At 38.4% G+C, this 16,611-nt stretch overlaps 2 protein-coding genes across 7 annotated transcripts; one reads left to right on the top strand and one right to left on the bottom strand.

Annotated features, from left to right (window-relative positions):
* The first annotated feature begins 1,305 nt into the window (after window positions 1–1,305).
* On the top strand, window positions 1,306–13,192 carry LOC114434270 (AP-1 complex subunit sigma-2). 6 transcript variants are annotated; one of them, XM_028403345.1, is made up of 7 exons: window positions 1,306–1,372; window positions 1,987–2,165; window positions 4,220–4,328; window positions 4,443–4,580; window positions 7,448–7,534; window positions 11,080–11,088; window positions 11,701–13,192. In XM_028403345.1, exons 1-5 carry the CDS (start codon window positions 1,370–1,372, stop codon window positions 7,493–7,495), a joined length of 477 nt encoding a protein of 158 aa, XP_028259146.1. In that variant the 5' UTR covers window positions 1,306–1,369; the 3' UTR covers window positions 7,496–7,534; window positions 11,080–11,088; window positions 11,701–13,192. The 6 variants fall into 6 exon arrangements, 5 of the variants coding, with proteins under 5 accessions (XP_028259146.1, XP_028259144.1, XP_028259145.1 ...); XR_003670484.1 differs by lacking the exon at window positions 7,448–7,534 and having other exon boundaries at window positions 9,366–11,088; XM_028403343.1 differs by lacking the exon at window positions 7,448–7,534.
* Window positions 13,193–13,644: 452 nt separating this feature from the next.
* Window positions 13,645–16,593, bottom strand: LOC114434269 (synapse-associated protein 1-like). Its single transcript, XM_028403340.1, has 9 exons — window positions 16,281–16,593; window positions 16,085–16,203; window positions 15,912–15,978; window positions 15,746–15,819; window positions 15,513–15,652; window positions 15,222–15,370; window positions 14,938–14,996; window positions 14,689–14,833; window positions 13,645–14,602 (listed from the first exon to the last, which is right to left on the bottom strand). The coding sequence occupies exons 1-9, from the start codon at window positions 16,474–16,476 to the stop codon at window positions 14,475–14,477; spliced, it is 1,077 nt and encodes a 358-aa protein (XP_028259141.1). The 5' UTR covers window positions 16,477–16,593; the 3' UTR covers window positions 13,645–14,474.
* Window positions 16,594–16,611: the final 18 nt, after the last annotated feature.

The following is a 16,611-nucleotide window of genomic DNA, read 5'->3' as shown; positions in this document are numbered from 1 at the left end:
CCACAGGCCTTATCTAAGACTCTTTACTGGCCCTTAGACATCTCCTTTAAGGTGCACGTGCACAGCACCTGTACCGACTACCATCACCTCAGAAATACAAGAGAGTTTTTTGGGGGGGACAGTGTGGCATCTTGAACATTTATGCTTCATGCAAAAGCTCAGTTTTAATTTAAAGCAATCTGATACAGTACATGCAAAACAGAGACCAGATGTGCCGAGCTTGGTATAATGATGGGTCACAACTGGTTCATGAAAACAATCATACTCACTAAAACTGAGTAATTCCATTTTACATAGATGCTTGAAAGCATGGTATTGGGTTTTTGCTGATACAACTGCTTTTGGCCTATGACACAATTTGACATGAAGATGAAGATTTGACATGGATATCATGTGCACCCTCACAGCAGAGAGTATTAGTTAACACTATCTGCCTGTCAGTGCCTGTCAGTTATTCTGCTGGTGTTTGATTTTAATGCCTCTATCAGTTGATAGTGATAGTGAATGCACATACATAAGTGTACAGTGTAAGTGAATCTTGTTGGGGAGCAGTTCAGAACAGTCCTATATAAACATATCTCAATACTAAAGTTGTGGTGATTGTGTAGTGTGCTTCTTAAATATAGGTTACCTTGTTTTGTATGCGTCATGCTGTTATCAGACACTGTGTTGACTTGTTAAGATTAAGATTAAGAAACCTTTATTAGTCCCACAATGGGGAAATTGCATTTTTGCAACGGCATACAGACAGCAAGGGATAAGTTAAGAAAAAGATATATACATTATAAAATAGACAGTTTACATATTAACAGTTGTTGCACAGGTGAGTGGAGGTAGAAGTGGTTTATAAACTGTACATAGTGCAACTGAATAAATAACAGTAAATAAAAGCACACTGTGGTGTGTGAGTATTGCACCTATCAGAAGTGTTTATTATAGAGTCTGACAGCAGCAGGAAGGAAAGACCTTCTGTATCTCTCCTTCACACACCGAGGGTGGAGCAGTCTGCCACTGAAGCTGCTCTGCAGGGCTGACAGGGTGTCCTTCCTTCACTTTCCATTACTATGTGTGATATAATTATATTTACTTCTGGTTATTCCGCCTCTATTTAAATTAATTCAGCCGATGCTTGTTGTGATGAAACATTAACAGGTGGAACGTTCAGATTTGATCGATGTCCTTTTCAGCCAATCGCGTTGTTTAAATCTAGTTGAACGTCGAAAAAAGGCGGACTTGTCAAATTCTGCCAACCAATAGAAAACGTCTCCAATCCCTCCCTGGCCAATCACAAACTTGATATGAACTAGCCTTGTTCGAGGGTGGCTGTGGGTGGTTCATTTCTTTACAGTGGAACACGGTGATAATATCCATGGTAAGTAGTTTGCAACGTGTTATTATTCATACTTTTATTGTAAAATGTGTGTTAATGGCATGTCGTATTTTTAACAAGCTACGGGATAGCTGAACATGCTACTGCTAGCCGCCGGGTAACGGTGTGTTAGGCTGTGAGACGAGATGAATTCAGTCATGTTTTGGCGCAGCTAACTGAACATAACACGCTTTTAAATTGACATTGCAATGAGCACATTCCGTTTCAGTGTCTTTTGAATTTAAAACGTCTTGTTTCGTGACATCTGCAGAGGTTATATTTGAAGCTGAAGTGTAACAGTGAGCTGTTTATGTGAAACACATGGCAGAAAACATACAAACTCACTGTCCTTGTTTACCTTATTGTACAGTAGAGTACATTAGTACATCATTGTTTGTTTTGCTGTCATTTTAAACACTGTGACTAACCTGATTAGACTGCATAATTTCTTGTGTCATACTTTACTCAATTTAACTTGTCAGGGTTGAGATAGCTTCATCCTACTTCACAGGCAAAGTGACGTGATGCTCTCTGGTGTCTTTGTGCGGATCCACCCACTCCTCCTTTTCATTTTTTTCATTCACAGCTCTTCTGTTTTTGTCATCTCTTTATTTCAGATGCAGTTCATGCTTCTATTCAGTCGACAAGGCAAGCTCAGGCTTCAAAAATGGTACGTGCCTTTGTCTGATAAGGAGAAAAAAAAGATCACCAGAGAGTTGGTGCAGACGGTCTTGGCACGTAAGCCCAAAATGTGCAGCTTTCTAGAGTGGAGAGACCTTAAGATTGTGTATAAGAGGTGAGTAGAAATGTGACTTGTGTATTAACAAGTAATGCCTGCAGAATAGAATCATCATTCATAGACATGGTTCAATTGGGGAATCAGAGGAGATAAAGGGATCCTCACTGCACTCAGACTACAGCAAGAAAGAGCATTAATTTTTCCTCATTATATTCTGTTGCCATGCCAACGGACAAGCAAGCAGACTACTGGTGAACCCAGGTGACCCAGCTGGGACAGACAAACAATGAACAAATGGTGCTGATGCATCAGCAAGTTTACATAGTTGCTCAACCAGGCACAAGCATGTTTACTCAGTCAGAGTTAATAATTTGAAGTGCTCATTGGAAGGATATTTACTTTACTAGATACAATTTCTTTCCCATGTCCATGGGGTTTTTTTCTGCATAGCAAAATGTACAAATTAAACGGTGTGTCATAAGATCCTATCAAAGCTTACAAATGTCCAGAAAATTGATTAGAGCTCATTCAGTCGTACTTCAGATTACCTCTGATATGTTTCTCCAGCTGAGGAAGAAATGAGGGTGGGAATACTGAATGCTTGGTCAGATTTGGAGGTACGTGGTGTGTGAACAAACCCGTGCCTCAGAACAATGAAAAGTGGAAAGAGTTTTGATGCAGCAAAGCTGCTGTTTGAGGGTCAGGCTGCTTATAATGAACAGTAACAAATGATATAATATCACATATAAAAATGATGGATCTGAGGCACTTTATGAAAAGCACACAAAGTTGTTAGTAATGTGTAAACAGGAAGTATGCATCTGAATGTTGAAACAGTTTTGTGATACAAGTTAATACAAGCAAACCTTAAAGTATGGTAACTAATGTTTCAACATACAGCCTGTCACTATGAAGCACATTAGGATTGAAAAATAAACACTTTGTCTATTATGTTTTCAAAAGTACAGATACATGATGGTTATTGTTACATTGCTTGTTATGGCTATTTATCCATTTTTTTCTCAGTATGAGAAAGAAAAGCAGCAACTGTTCATCTTCTTAAATTATGAACAGCCTCTTAGTCATTAAGGAGTAGGGACATAGAGGGGTTTTACCATTTTGTGAAAAGCATGTATTGGCCAATATTTAAAAATCTTTAGAATAACATTTCTCCCTGAAAATGATGCAAATAACTTGTGGTTTCCATCTGTGATACATAATAACATTACAAGAGTCAGAATGTCCGGATATCACTTTATACAGGGGACTTGCTTAAAACCAATATTGATCGCCCATGATCCTCAGGCAGCTCTGCATTAAAAACAGCCAAGCTTTATACTGCATGTATTACAATACTAAAGCTCTTTAGTAAAAGATGCTGCCCCCAAATAAAAGCAACACTTGTCAAACAAGATGTGACTCTGTCATCAGGCTGTCTGCTCAGTTTAAGTATGAATGTTCTTTAATTTGATGAACTACAGTAAAAATACTGCCTCAACAGCTGAACTGAAGCCATCGTGTGTATGAGGATGAAGTGCAAACCATATACTGAGTATGTTGATGAAGATTCTCAGTCATCCAAGTCATTTTCATTCAAAGGGTTACAGTGAGGCAACTGGACTTGTAGGGTTTTCTTAAAGGTGTTTCGCTTCTCCTCCAAGCCGCTTCATCAGTTCTGTAGTTCAGCAGAACTGATGAAGCTCCTGTTTGCAGCCCTGTCCATTGTCCCCTGCTCTCCCTTTACTTGTGAGGGATCAACTGACCAGCTCCTTTATTAGCAAATCATCACATGCTGGAAGAATGCCTTAGGGATTATCAGGGATAAAGAACCATGGCAGAAAGGGGCTTAAGTCATTCAGCCTTCTGCATCCAACTTCAGGCTTTAAAATGAATTCTCTGTAAACAGCAATCCGTAGTAATAACCGAGAAGTGCTCTCTCAGCAGCATGTCAGTGAGATGGGAGACAGTATATCACTTCCAGATCCTAAGTGATAAAAATGCATAAAGTCAGCTCTTCCTACATTCACTCTGCCTGGTTGTCATTGCAGTTTTCACAGGGAAAGCTGCTTCTTTAAATGCTGTTGTTTGTTGTTTGGCTTGTTGTGCTGCAGATATGCCAGCTTGTACTTCTGTTGTGCCATAGAGGACCAGGACAACGAGCTCATCACCTTGGAGATCATCCACAGATATGTGGAGCTTCTGGATAAGTACTTTGGCAGTGTGCGTTTGTACCGTTTCCCTGTCATTTTTTTTCTTTAATATGTTGTGTTGTCATCCAGTGGTTGGAGGTAGAGCTGTGCTTCTAATTAGCTTTATCTAATTTCTGCTCAACAGGTTTGTGAGCTGGACATCATTTTCAACTTTGAGAAGGCCTACTTCATCCTTGATGAATTCTTGCTGGGTGGAGAAGCTCAGGAGACATCCAAAAAGAATGTACTGAAGGCCATTGAGCAGGCTGACCTGCTACAGGAGGTAAGACCTCTAATAAACCTAACATGCCAATGGTCTATGCTGTGGACTACATATCTCACTGTTTTTCATTTGTCACCTGCCCTCCCTTTCATGATGTGCTGACATTTCTCTTCTGCTAGAGGCAGGTTTAGAAAGAAGTAAATGAGTGTATTTTAAAGCACACTGCACTTTTTGATTTGATCATGAACTATAATATACTAGTGCAGCAACAATCCAGTTTTAGAATTTTGAATTGAAAGTTATTCTCATTGGTTTTACATTAAGGTGTATCACATTTATACAGAATAAAGGATATTAATTATATTTGGATAACCCGTCTTTTTGTCCCGTCTTCACCAGTTCACCAGTAGTATAAATTGATCTCACTCTCCACTGAAAGTTTTTGTAGGTGATTTCTGTTCACAGTGTAAACCTGCTTAAAGTAAATTTCCTCCTAGAAAGGTTGAGCTGCCTGGACTCATAGAGTTACTCTACGCTCTGCTTATAGGGAGGCTTGAAAGCGTATCGTCTTGCTGTACTGCTTTACTAAGTAGAGTTAAGTAGAGGGGGTGACTTGGGACTGCTACTGCTACATTTTCACATGCAGGAAATTTTCATTGCTGTATTAGTCCAGCTCTCAGGTGGTTTATAATCTTCCTGTATTTCCTGTGATTTTCTTTTCATGACATCACAGTACTTTGTGTGTGCTTGATCTTAAGCCTGACCTTGGCTGACACATTTCTCTCTCTGGCTGTGTATTCTTCAATATTGTGATTTGCAGAATATAGACTTTCAGATGCGCCTATTTGCAGGTACAGTTTTTAAAAGCTTAAATAATCTAGTGTCGTAGTGTTAGATCAGTAGACTTAGCTTCATAAATGCAGTATGTAGTACCAAACCCAGTAGAAACAACACACCAGTAATTACAATATGTTCTTGCAATATACAAGAACACCATGAATGTTGTAGTTGCTGGTGTGTGTTTGGCTTCATATCAACCCTAATATCCTTGATGGAACTGGAGTCTTTGGCACTAACCGGTATCTCTGTATCAACCATATAATTACATGCAGTAGCTTAATAGTGGGGTTAAATATTAACAATCTGTTGTTTGCTTTAACACAGGCTATTTATGCTACATTCATTGCAGAGGACATTTAATGAAAAGCTTGTATTCTAGCCCCTTTTAGACATGACTATGGCTTCACTAGTTAAATTGATGCTGTTTCATCACTCAGAGATTGGCTACTTCCTTGCAGCTTCACTCAGACATACACACTGCGCTGGTAGAGAGAGAGCCACATTATAGAGATTGGAAGTTGTTCTGACCCTTTGCAAACTCTTCCACATCATCTGAATGGCCCTTTTGCTGTCCTCATAGTCCCTCTGCTTCTAGTGCAGCTTGTTTTTCATTAAAATCTTTGTCCATGTCAGCCAAAAGCCTACTCTGTCTGGATGACTATCTTCCTTGTAATCTGGCTTGTGCCTGGCCATCCATTAACGCGACTGTACATTATAGTGCAGTGTGTAAAGGCATATGTGAATGTTATGAGCTCTAGCCTAGAAAGATGTCATCAAAATTGTTACTCCTGTCCTCATCTGAAAGGGGTTTTTGTTATAGTGGCACAAATATTTTAAAATTGGAATGATAAAAAGAGCCCATCAGCTGAACTCTGACACAGTCTTGAAAGTCTTTCAGCCTCAATTCATGATTGGATGTGAACAGAGTATAGGTTGCAGCCCAAAAACAAAGCTTCATTGTCTGCTGTGCTGAGACCATGTAAACACTTCTTTCCTAGATTAGCATTTCATGTAGAGGGAGCATAATTACAGTAGCAAAACCACAGTGTGACAGTCAGCACTGTGCCAACAAACACTAATCACAACACTGCAGGGTTCTGTCACTTTAGTTCACTACTGTCATATATCAACACCAAATGCCTAAACATATCAGAAATCTACACCCTGGAGTCATTGAATTTAAGAAACCTTATAGGAGAGGCTCTAAAAAACACAAAGTGCCAACATGAGCTTGTGAAAGCAGTGTTTAAGGTTTTATAAATAGAAGTGGATAAAGTAAATGCTGTATTTGGTATTACCTTCATCTAGCATACTGTATATCTAATTGGTCAGGCAGGCATCAGGCTGATGGGTGTGTTGGTTTTGTTTGCTCAACATTTAGTCAGTCAGTGCGCCAAAGGCCACTGCTAATGAGTTCTGGGAAAAGAAATCAGGCCACTGCTGACAGCCCATTAACAAGCACTGCAGAAAAGTGATGTGAACCTCTAGAAAACTGCCATCAACCAGTCACCTTTCAATGGACAACAGCTTTACATTTAGTGTTAATATTGTATACATTTGGCAATTGGTGATAAAATCTCTATTTATATAATCACATAGGTTAAATACAAAAACATATATAATACAGATCAGTCAGAAGTACATTACAATAAACTGTACATGAATCAACCAAAATAATTTTATTTCATATTTGTATATCGTCACCAAGTATTTAAGACTTTATTCAAGAAAAACATGAGGAAGTAAGCAATGAAGAAAGCATTGTGGCCATCACCATTATCCAGGAGGTTGCTGCTGCCCAGCCAAGTCTCTAATCCCTGAGGACAGTTCATTGATTTACAGACAGCTGGACCATCATGTAACCTTACTGTTCAGAACATGCCGTACAGTGATCCTAAAAGGCTTATGGCACCTTTTTTTAATTTGGCCATTTTCCTTTTGGTGTATAAAGCTGATATTTTTTAAACTCATTGACTTCTTTTACTTTGGAAGAAGTGCGGTCATAAAAAATCAAAAGGGCCAAACCATTTTCACACTGAGAGACAGAGGGGGAGAGGTCTCTGATTGGCTCAATTCTGTATTTATAGAGCCAGATTGAAGACTGGGGAAGTTTGCCAAATGAGGAGATCTTGTAAAGGGCCTTGAGTCCATCCATGCCTCCGTCCAGGCTGTTGGTAACTACTAGACTGGTGCAGTCAGTCAGTCAGCATGGGTTTCCGGTTGTGCGTGCCGTGAACTTCTATCTGCATGTATCTCTGTCAGTATCTCATAACTTGGAGTGAAGGATACATGACATGATGCAAAGTTACAACAGGCATGAACTCAAACTTAAGACATGTCTGTTTCACTCACTGGCAGTATAGTGCAACACTTTGTAATTAGGTGGTTTTTAAATTGGAATCATTGTATATAATTGCGTGAAGGTTGCATTTTTAAAAACAGTACATTTGGATATGATGTAATATAAAGTGCAAGAGCTATACTGCCTGTGTGAAGACCAGCCTAATGTTATACTAACAACCCTGAATGAAATTGCTCAGAGTAACTATTTCTGATTTTTTTCCCATGTCTGTATGTAAAATTAATGACCTAGAATTACCATTATTTTATACATCTTAAAGATGGTCTTCTCTGAATGTGCCAGAAAAACAAGCGTTATTTGTGTAGCGGAGAGCTCATTAATATTTATCATTGCAGTGCCTTTTCAAAATAGTTGTTTTAAAATCAGGACAGATCAATTCAGAAAGACTTCTTCATTAACAGAGAAATAATGTAGTTACCAAGATTCTTTACAGTGTAATTCAGTGACCAGGCTGCTTAGCTGGCATTTAATGGTGCTACAATAACAATCTTTTAAAAAAAAAAAGACAGATTCTCTAAGAGAATCTGTGGAATTGGTGGAAGTGCTGAAAAACAATGTAGGGCAGGCTCAAACCTTTGTGTGTTTAGGTATTAATAAGTGCATAGTAGAGTAACAACATACCACAGGGGATTTGGTAGGAGCTATTTCAATAAGCCTTTAATGAAATATTTCTCAGGAGTTGACCATTACTTTGGTGCCAGCAAGCAGATCTTCTTTTAAAATAATGATGCCTCAGAAGATGTCCTGCACAGCTCTGTATTGGAGACATCTGAGATAAATTGAGCAGAGACGTCCCCATGAAGAGGGCAGGCTTATTGTAGAGGTGCACCGTTAATCTCCTGCTCCCTGAGCACGTACTGCAGATGTGTAGGTTGCTGAGAGACTTGATCCGAGTTGATCCGTGTTACATTATTGTGTTTCTCCTTGTAAAAATATTTACCTCACAGGTGTGATGGTCCCAAATATGGCCTCTGAGTCTTCTGGTCTTTTCCAGAATTAGGCCTGCTAAGGTGAATACTCAGTGTCTGTGGATTAGAGCCCTCTAGTTTCAGTCTCCTCACTGTATTATACATTTAGTCTGTCTGTAGCACAGTTCATACTGGTTGAGATGATCTGTCTGGTTTATAGTAACAAAGCTCCTCACAGCTGAAAATACATATTTGTAGTGGAAAAATGTCTGTTTTAGTGTGTCTTTGTCATCCATTTGTGTTAACCTTTCACTAACCTCGTCCACCGCCAAGTCTTTTGTATCAAAGTAGTTTTGGTTGAACTCTTAGTTGTTTGTATACCCACATTTAGATAGAATGCAATGTGAGTTTTCAAGTGAAACAGTACTGCTGTTTAAAAGTGGTCTCTCACTTGTGGCTGGAATGAGATAAGACATGCACGTGGGACACTTTTCTCGCTCTGGATTTTATTAAGCTAAACTAGCCGTCTCTAGACTACAGCTTCTAATGTATCATTCACCCAGTGAGACAGTGACTAAACAAACATTTCCTAAGCTATTCTTTTAGTAAAAAGAGAAGAAACATTGATGCCTATTTCCTGCTGCTTTGTCTCCTGCATATCCTGTGGGTAAAGTGTGTGTGTGTGTGTGTGTGAATGAGTGGCTGTTACAACTTAGCATTGTCTTGTTTTCTAAGTTGTGTGCATTTCTCTCCCCCAGCCCCGTCATGAGTACTTTAATGTGCCTGTGTACTGATTGGCTGCCATCGCTGCTGCTGCTGCTGCTGCTGCTGCTGCTATCCACCCTGCATGCTGAGCTCCTCAGTGCCTGGCACCTCTTTCTCTGTCCTGAGCACCTGACATTGTCTTTGTTTGGGGGAGGGGGTCAGAGTACATGACAGTCATGATACAATATCGTCACAGTATTATATAGTGAATGTAAACACTTAGATTGTGTATTCTGCGAATTAGGCCTTTTCGTCTTTGTACTGGAGCACAAAAATCTGACTTATTAATATCATAAACGTTGTTATAGAGTCATTACATATTTAGTGTTGAGATATTGTTACATGTCTGTCATTGGTCCCCTGAACTGTTTGTATCAGTGTCATCACTGTAAAGCAGCATGTTAGTGTCCTGTGCCACCATGACCCATACATTTACTTAAGGTCCATTAATAACAGTGTTGGATCAGGATGACTCATGATTGAAAAATTCTATGACTAAAATTTCTATGACTGAGTCCCTACGATAGATGTCCTTCACACTTCTGTTTCTGTCTTTGTCCCATTGCCACTCCAAGAATTTGTAGAAAGTCTGCCCCCTGCAGTACAAACTGTGTTTTAATACACACACCTTTAAGGCATGACATGTTAAAAAAAATGCTTCAAGACCAGATGACAAAATGTGACCAATTTTGAATTGTAATGGTACTTAAACACAGACAGCATGACTATGGCCATCACTCCTTTTTATCTTTGCATCATGAGATGTTCATCCTTTAACTTTTATCATTTATATTTTTATCGGATGCCTCACTGGTCATGTTTATGTCTGCAAAAGAGGTTATATGTCACCCATTCCTTTACCATGTCATGTCGATTTGCCACTTCTCTTTGTATCGTATGTATTTGACTGTAAGGTTTTATCCTTGCTGTGATTTCTAGGAGTCATTGCTATTTAAAGTGTGAAGATCAAAACAATGTGTTTAGACTGTAGCACAAGAGGAGTTAAGTTTTAAAATATCTGTCTCATAGTAAGTTATTCTTAAAATCTTTTAAATTATTTTAGATTATAATGATTATTTCCTATTTAAATAAACCAGCTTTCCAGGTAAGTCGTAAGTCGCCTAAGGAAACATTGCACTTTACACTGATTGAGTTAGGGTTCTTAGGCTTTCTATACAAAGGTGAAAAAGCACTTGACATATTTAACATACTTACAGATAATTTATCTGTCGTGACAAAACAAGCACTGAGCACTAAACTGATTTATGAGCAGTCATTGGTTATTTGTGTCCTGCTAATGAAGACAAACTGTATTAAATGACCACAATGATTCAGTTTAAACAATGTATACACAGTGTAGGGTAAAAAAAATAAATTGTTTATAATAATTTGTCAGTTAAGCAGACTGGTGTCCATCTTTAATATTCCTGTGTTTTCACTAAAACATGTTTCCTCCCAGGTTCATTGTGCAACAGTTTGCAGTTGTGTTTTACTGTGTCAGAGGCTGTCTTGTGCTAAACTCGGATTAAAACCCAACAAAGTGGGTGACAAAAGATTCGTCCTTGCACCTAAATGTCCCCCTTGAGTGAGAGGTTTATAATTATGAATGTTGTGTAGTAGCTGTGTAACCTCAGCGTCTCACTGAAACTCCTCTCTCTTGCCTTTGTGCTGAACCCTGTGTTAGGATGCCAAAGTAAGTGGTTTTCTTTTTCTTTCTTCAACAGAAAATTGGCACAAAAAGTATATTCCAGACCAAATATTTATTACGTTTGGTGTCATCATGTTATTGAAATTTTGTAAGGCACCCTTTACAACTGTTGTGTGTCAAATCTCCAAATATGAACAGAAGCTTACAGGTTGCTCACTACTTGCCATTTGAGCTCTACACTGATTTAAACATTTATTTAGACCTATAAATGCATTTAAATGTTAAGTAAACCACAGGGACACCTTTCAACCTCACTAATAAAATCCCAAATATTATTGTACACTTTGGGGTGAACTTGACTATTACTGATGGTTCATCCACCTCTTACTTAATTTTAGTCGATTGTTAGGATAAATATATACTAATAAATGTGGCTTTAATTGTAACACATTGATCTGTCAAATCCAAAAATACGAATTTAAATAAAGATGTGAACTGAATGGCAGTTATGCCTTTGAAATGTCTCCCAAGCACCGCTGCTATGGAGGAAGTGGTGGCATCACAGCCAGAGTTGGTGTCATGGTGTTTCTGGGTGTATACAGTGTTTATGATCAGTGTGCACTTCACTGGAGCTGTGGTTCTTCTCTCCCTTCACAGGAAGCAGAGACTCCTCGCAGTGTACTGGAGGAAATTGGACTGACATAAACATTGTCATGATCAGCATCCACCTGCCACACCCTCATCTGCCAGCTACTCTGCTCTTTGCAGCAGATAACAACCCTCCAATCACCTTTCAGAATATACACACAAACATCAGTTTCCTGTTTTTTTCTACTTATTTTGTTTAAAGAGGTAATGTAGCACTGTTTGTGAGTTATTTTTTTAATGTGAGGACATTCACTGTTACCAAGACAGACATGCAGCATTACCAAACCTGATACTGTATTTCAATCAGCTTGATTTTGATTTGACCAAAGGGGATCACTCTATTGTGTGAAGTGTTACAACACATAGATTTAAAGGGAAGTCGCAGTGTTACATTAAGAGAACCAAAGAAATGTTTCATCTAACCTGTGTATTCTTGAACAGTGTATTGTTGATTGATTACATTGTCATATTCATCATCTACAATACACCCACTGTGTTTACACTGTAATATTGCAGTCCGAGTTATAAACTGATATTGTTATATAGGTATCCTCTCAGTTTACAGGTCATTATCACTCCTCTTGTCTGACTGTTTGACTGTCATGGCAGATGCCTTAATCACTGACTGATGTCCATATTTGAAGAAGAGAGAAGCTATCACTGCTGTGTAACAGGTGCATTTGCATGACCCTGTATTGTAGCAGGTATATACACTGAATTTTAGTACTGTTATGTACAAGTTAACTGCTCCTTTACCTTATGTGTACTACTGTGATCTTTTATTATTTATGAAAGCTTTAAGCTGAATGAAAGAGGACAATAAATCACAAAAAAATACTTGATGTCATGTAAAGTAAGCAATCAGTAAACAATCGATTTAAGATGTGATGACTTTTTGGTCAAAGGGAGGCAAACAAATATGAAAAGTAATGTAATGTAATGTGGATAAAATATGGATATAGCCTAATACTCCTTTCCCTTTTTGACTTAAAACCTAACACAAGTTTATTACAAAGCTTGTGTTAGGTTTTAGTAGTTAAGCAGACTTAATTCAAGGCATCTGTGATCCAGTACATGCCTACCTAACAGACCTTGTTATAACTGCTTGATTGACATGTCCATCTTTCCCATGTGATCTTTGTCTCACCTGTTATGGTACAACCAGACTTTGGTGACATCTTAAAAAATGTCAGTATAGCTCCTCCTGAGCAGAGGTTTGATAAGCTGAAAACAAAGAAGTACCCAAGGCCAGTTCTGTAAAAGCCGTTATCACTGTTTTATCCATATTTGATTCTCTTTGCCCTGTGACAGCCGCAGCATTATACAGCATGTAAACTACCTATTTATTACTGTGATGACCGACAAAGAAGCACTCAAGTGACCATGTATAGCAATAGTGTCATAAAACCTTGCAAAGTATTGAGACTTTTTATTTCGATTCACTGTCACTTCTGTAAATGCCTTGGACACAGGACTGTACAAATATAATAATCTAGCATTCTTTTTTGTATTCAATGTTCTCCTTTGTTCATTTCCTCTATATAATTGTTTTACATGTAATATCTCTTGCCATTTCCACTTCCCTATAACTTCATTAGCTGTTACATGTATAAATGAGTGTGTTCTTTATATAAGTTTCAGTGTGACTGATAGGATCAATGCCCTTCTATATTGAGTAGTGAAATATACTGTAACTACAGCATGAGTGCGGCACAGCTTGTGTATTTACATCACTGGGCTTCAGTTTACTGTTAGGAAAGTCAAGTTTTCTTGTCGAGTTCAGAACACTCCAGGGCAGAGAGACCATCATCAACAGCTAGCTTCTTTCATTCATTCTGGACACTCACAGCAAAATGGCCAGTTTTACCTAAACATGTTTTGTAGTGTTGTGATGTGAGGAGTAATATATGTAAAAAAGCTAAAGTGCATGGACATACAGTCAATAGCATATCATAATAATAAAGTTCATGTTTAATAAAATGAACCAAGACACACTGTAGCTTGCATAATCATATAACACAACATCGATCTGTCTTCCAGAGTTCAGAATAAAACAGATAGAAGACTGCTTGTTTTAAATGGAATGTGGAATGAGGACAAAGTTTGCCAAAATTCTAACACTGCTGACATTTCAAAACTGTCACATTTTATCAGAAAAGCATTTATGAACAGAAAACAAACGGCTCAGTTATAAGCTTAACATATAACTAACTAAAACAGATCACATCCTATTTTTAGACAAAGATTTATGGGTTATGCTTATTGATCCATATTATATTTGCAGCTGACCGGCATCTTTAAATCAAGAAAGGCACTTACTGTATAATTTATAACGTTGTGTTTACACCTGAAATGGATAAATATTAAAACTTCTGTGACCCTGTGTCGTCTTTCATCACTGTATTTGGTGCTAGAGTTTTACTGTATCTTATGGCTAATATTAGCAGATGGTAGCCAACTTTGGATACGTAAGCATGTAAGCTACCATGTGATACATGCTTGACCCTTGTCTATTTGTGCCACTATCTTAACAATGGATCTATTATTATTCATTACATAAGCTTGCTTTAGTTTCTAATCCTGTGCAAAATGTCAGTGACCTGTCAAGCCAATGTAGGCAGATTGTTTCCGTAACGCTATTTAGGCCATACACTGAAATGTATAAAAGACATTCAGTGGTAAATCCTAAGAGGACCAAAAGTGTAATAAATCATTACACACGCTGCCTGATCTTAAAGGTTTCCTTAAAATGGATAAAGCTGTGGGGGTATGTGTAATTACTCTTAACTGTCCTCCTTTAGCATCTCTTCAATCTCTTTGTCCCAGTTGTCATCACGGTTTTCATTATCAGCCAACACGTCGTATTCTTGAAGTTCCTCCTGCAGCTCTCTCTCCCAGTCAGCACTCTCCTCTGAGAAAAGAACAACCATAGTAAGTCACTCGTTGAATTCTGATAAGCTGCTCTATGATAACTTAGTTTAACCAAAAGCTATGTACCCTGCTGTGTGTTTGGAGCTTCCCTCTTGTCCAGAACCAGCTGCTCCATTTCTTTGCGGAGATCGTCCTCATTTATCTTGCACGAGTCAAAAGCATCACTTACAAATTCTGACACAGGTGGACTGGTGGAAATCTCCTCTTCATCCTTTCACAACAGAAACAGAAGATCAGTCTGGCAGTCACTGTTTTCATGACTTTTATTGATGTTGTTTATTATTCTTGTTATGTTTTTTAAAAGCAGATGGTTACCTCACTTGACTTCGGCTTAGGACTGTGGATGTCATGGAAAGCTTTCTGTTTAACCACATCTGAAAAAAAACGGATTAGTCAGTACAATATTTGTTGCTTTTAAGCAGATTATGCGACCAAATCAGAGATAAAATGCTCAATTGCCCACTCTATGGTCTTAATCATATTTTTGATTAGCAGGACACAAATAACCAGATTTTGTGTGAAAGCTATGAATGAATTGAAATAATGACAGACAGTACAGGCACTTAAATATTGGGACAAGGTTTTACACTGTATTGTACCTTTGTGAGAAGTATCGTCATGTCTGGAGGCTGATTTCTCCCCTTCTCGCTGTGTGGCCTGTTGTGCTGCAAGAGCTGTGAGCTGAGCTGACTGTTTAATCAGGGACACACGGTAAAAGTAATTCTTCCAGAACACTTCCTCTTTCACCCTGAAAAGGTCAACACAGAGGAAAAAGCAGTCACCACTGCAGTGGAAGGAAAAATATACAAATATTTTTGCATATATGCAGATGTAGAAAACACAGAAGAGCAAACCTATAAGTAAGTACTATGAAAGTGAAACATCCTCACTGTTTGGGGACCAGATGGAAGCGCATCTTCCTGAGGAGTTCATCTTCCTCCAGCATCACCATGGCGACTGGATACATTTGCTCAAAGTCAAAGTAAAACTGCACCCCAGCAGGAGGGTCTCGCAGAAAATTTCTTTTGTCCTTTCCCCAAATCAAACCACAATTATCTTGGCGATATGGTGACATAAATGTGACATTATCCCGTATCAAAAGAATTGTTTTTATTATACTCACAGCTGAGAGGGCTAAGATCTGCTGCTGGATAGTGTCCTCTTCATTATAACCAATCCATGGTGGAACAGCAGCATCTAGGAACCATGAAAACTGTGTTTGTAGATTGTATTGTGATGTAAATGTACTGTAATGTGAAATGCACTTATCATTGAGTGAAAGTATTTACCATAATTTTTTGCCTTTTTCTCCTGAACAAACCTTTCTTGTTCTTTCTGAAAATCACCTAAAATGGTCTAAGGAAATAAAACACTTTATTCAGATATCCCAGTACAAAAAAAAAGAGGTAGACAGTTCAAAATAAGTATTTATATTATCAGAAAGTTTAAAGTAAGTATTTACCTTATCAATAATCCCATTAATCTTGCCCTCCTCCACACTCTTTTTTAAGGTTTGTGCTGTTTCAACGACAGAATCAGAGAGTTTCTTGGAGGCACTGCTGGCGAAGTTATAGATGTAACCTACCAGGAAGCCAAAATAACAAACATTACTGAGGTTAGACACAACACCTTCAGCAGTACTACTTTATCATACCTACCACTGAAACCTTTAGCTTTTTGGAGTAGTTGGGGTGATTGAGCTTCTCTCTCAGCAGCACTGGTCTGCTCACTCTCAGGAGCTTTGTTTATCACGCGTTCCTTGTCTTCATCAGCATCCACGGTAGACTCTCGTTCTTGTTTAACTTGGTCATTTTCGTTTTCTATTCCGAGCCAGGTTCCGAAGCTCTTCAACATACTTAATATGATTTGTCCAAAAAGTTAAATGACCCTCTTTAAATTGCCCTAAACGTTATTTCAGATCTGATAGTTTGAAACTGAAGTAATAGCTGGTGACGTTTCATACTTCTCACTTCCGCGAATCGGTTTGGT

This window comes from Parambassis ranga, chromosome 4 (assembly GCF_900634625.1).
Source record: "Parambassis ranga chromosome 4, fParRan2.1, whole genome shotgun sequence".
NCBI classification, from domain to species: Eukaryota; Metazoa; Chordata; class Actinopteri; family Ambassidae; genus Parambassis; species Parambassis ranga.
This window is presented reverse-complemented; position numbering and strand designations above follow the sequence as displayed.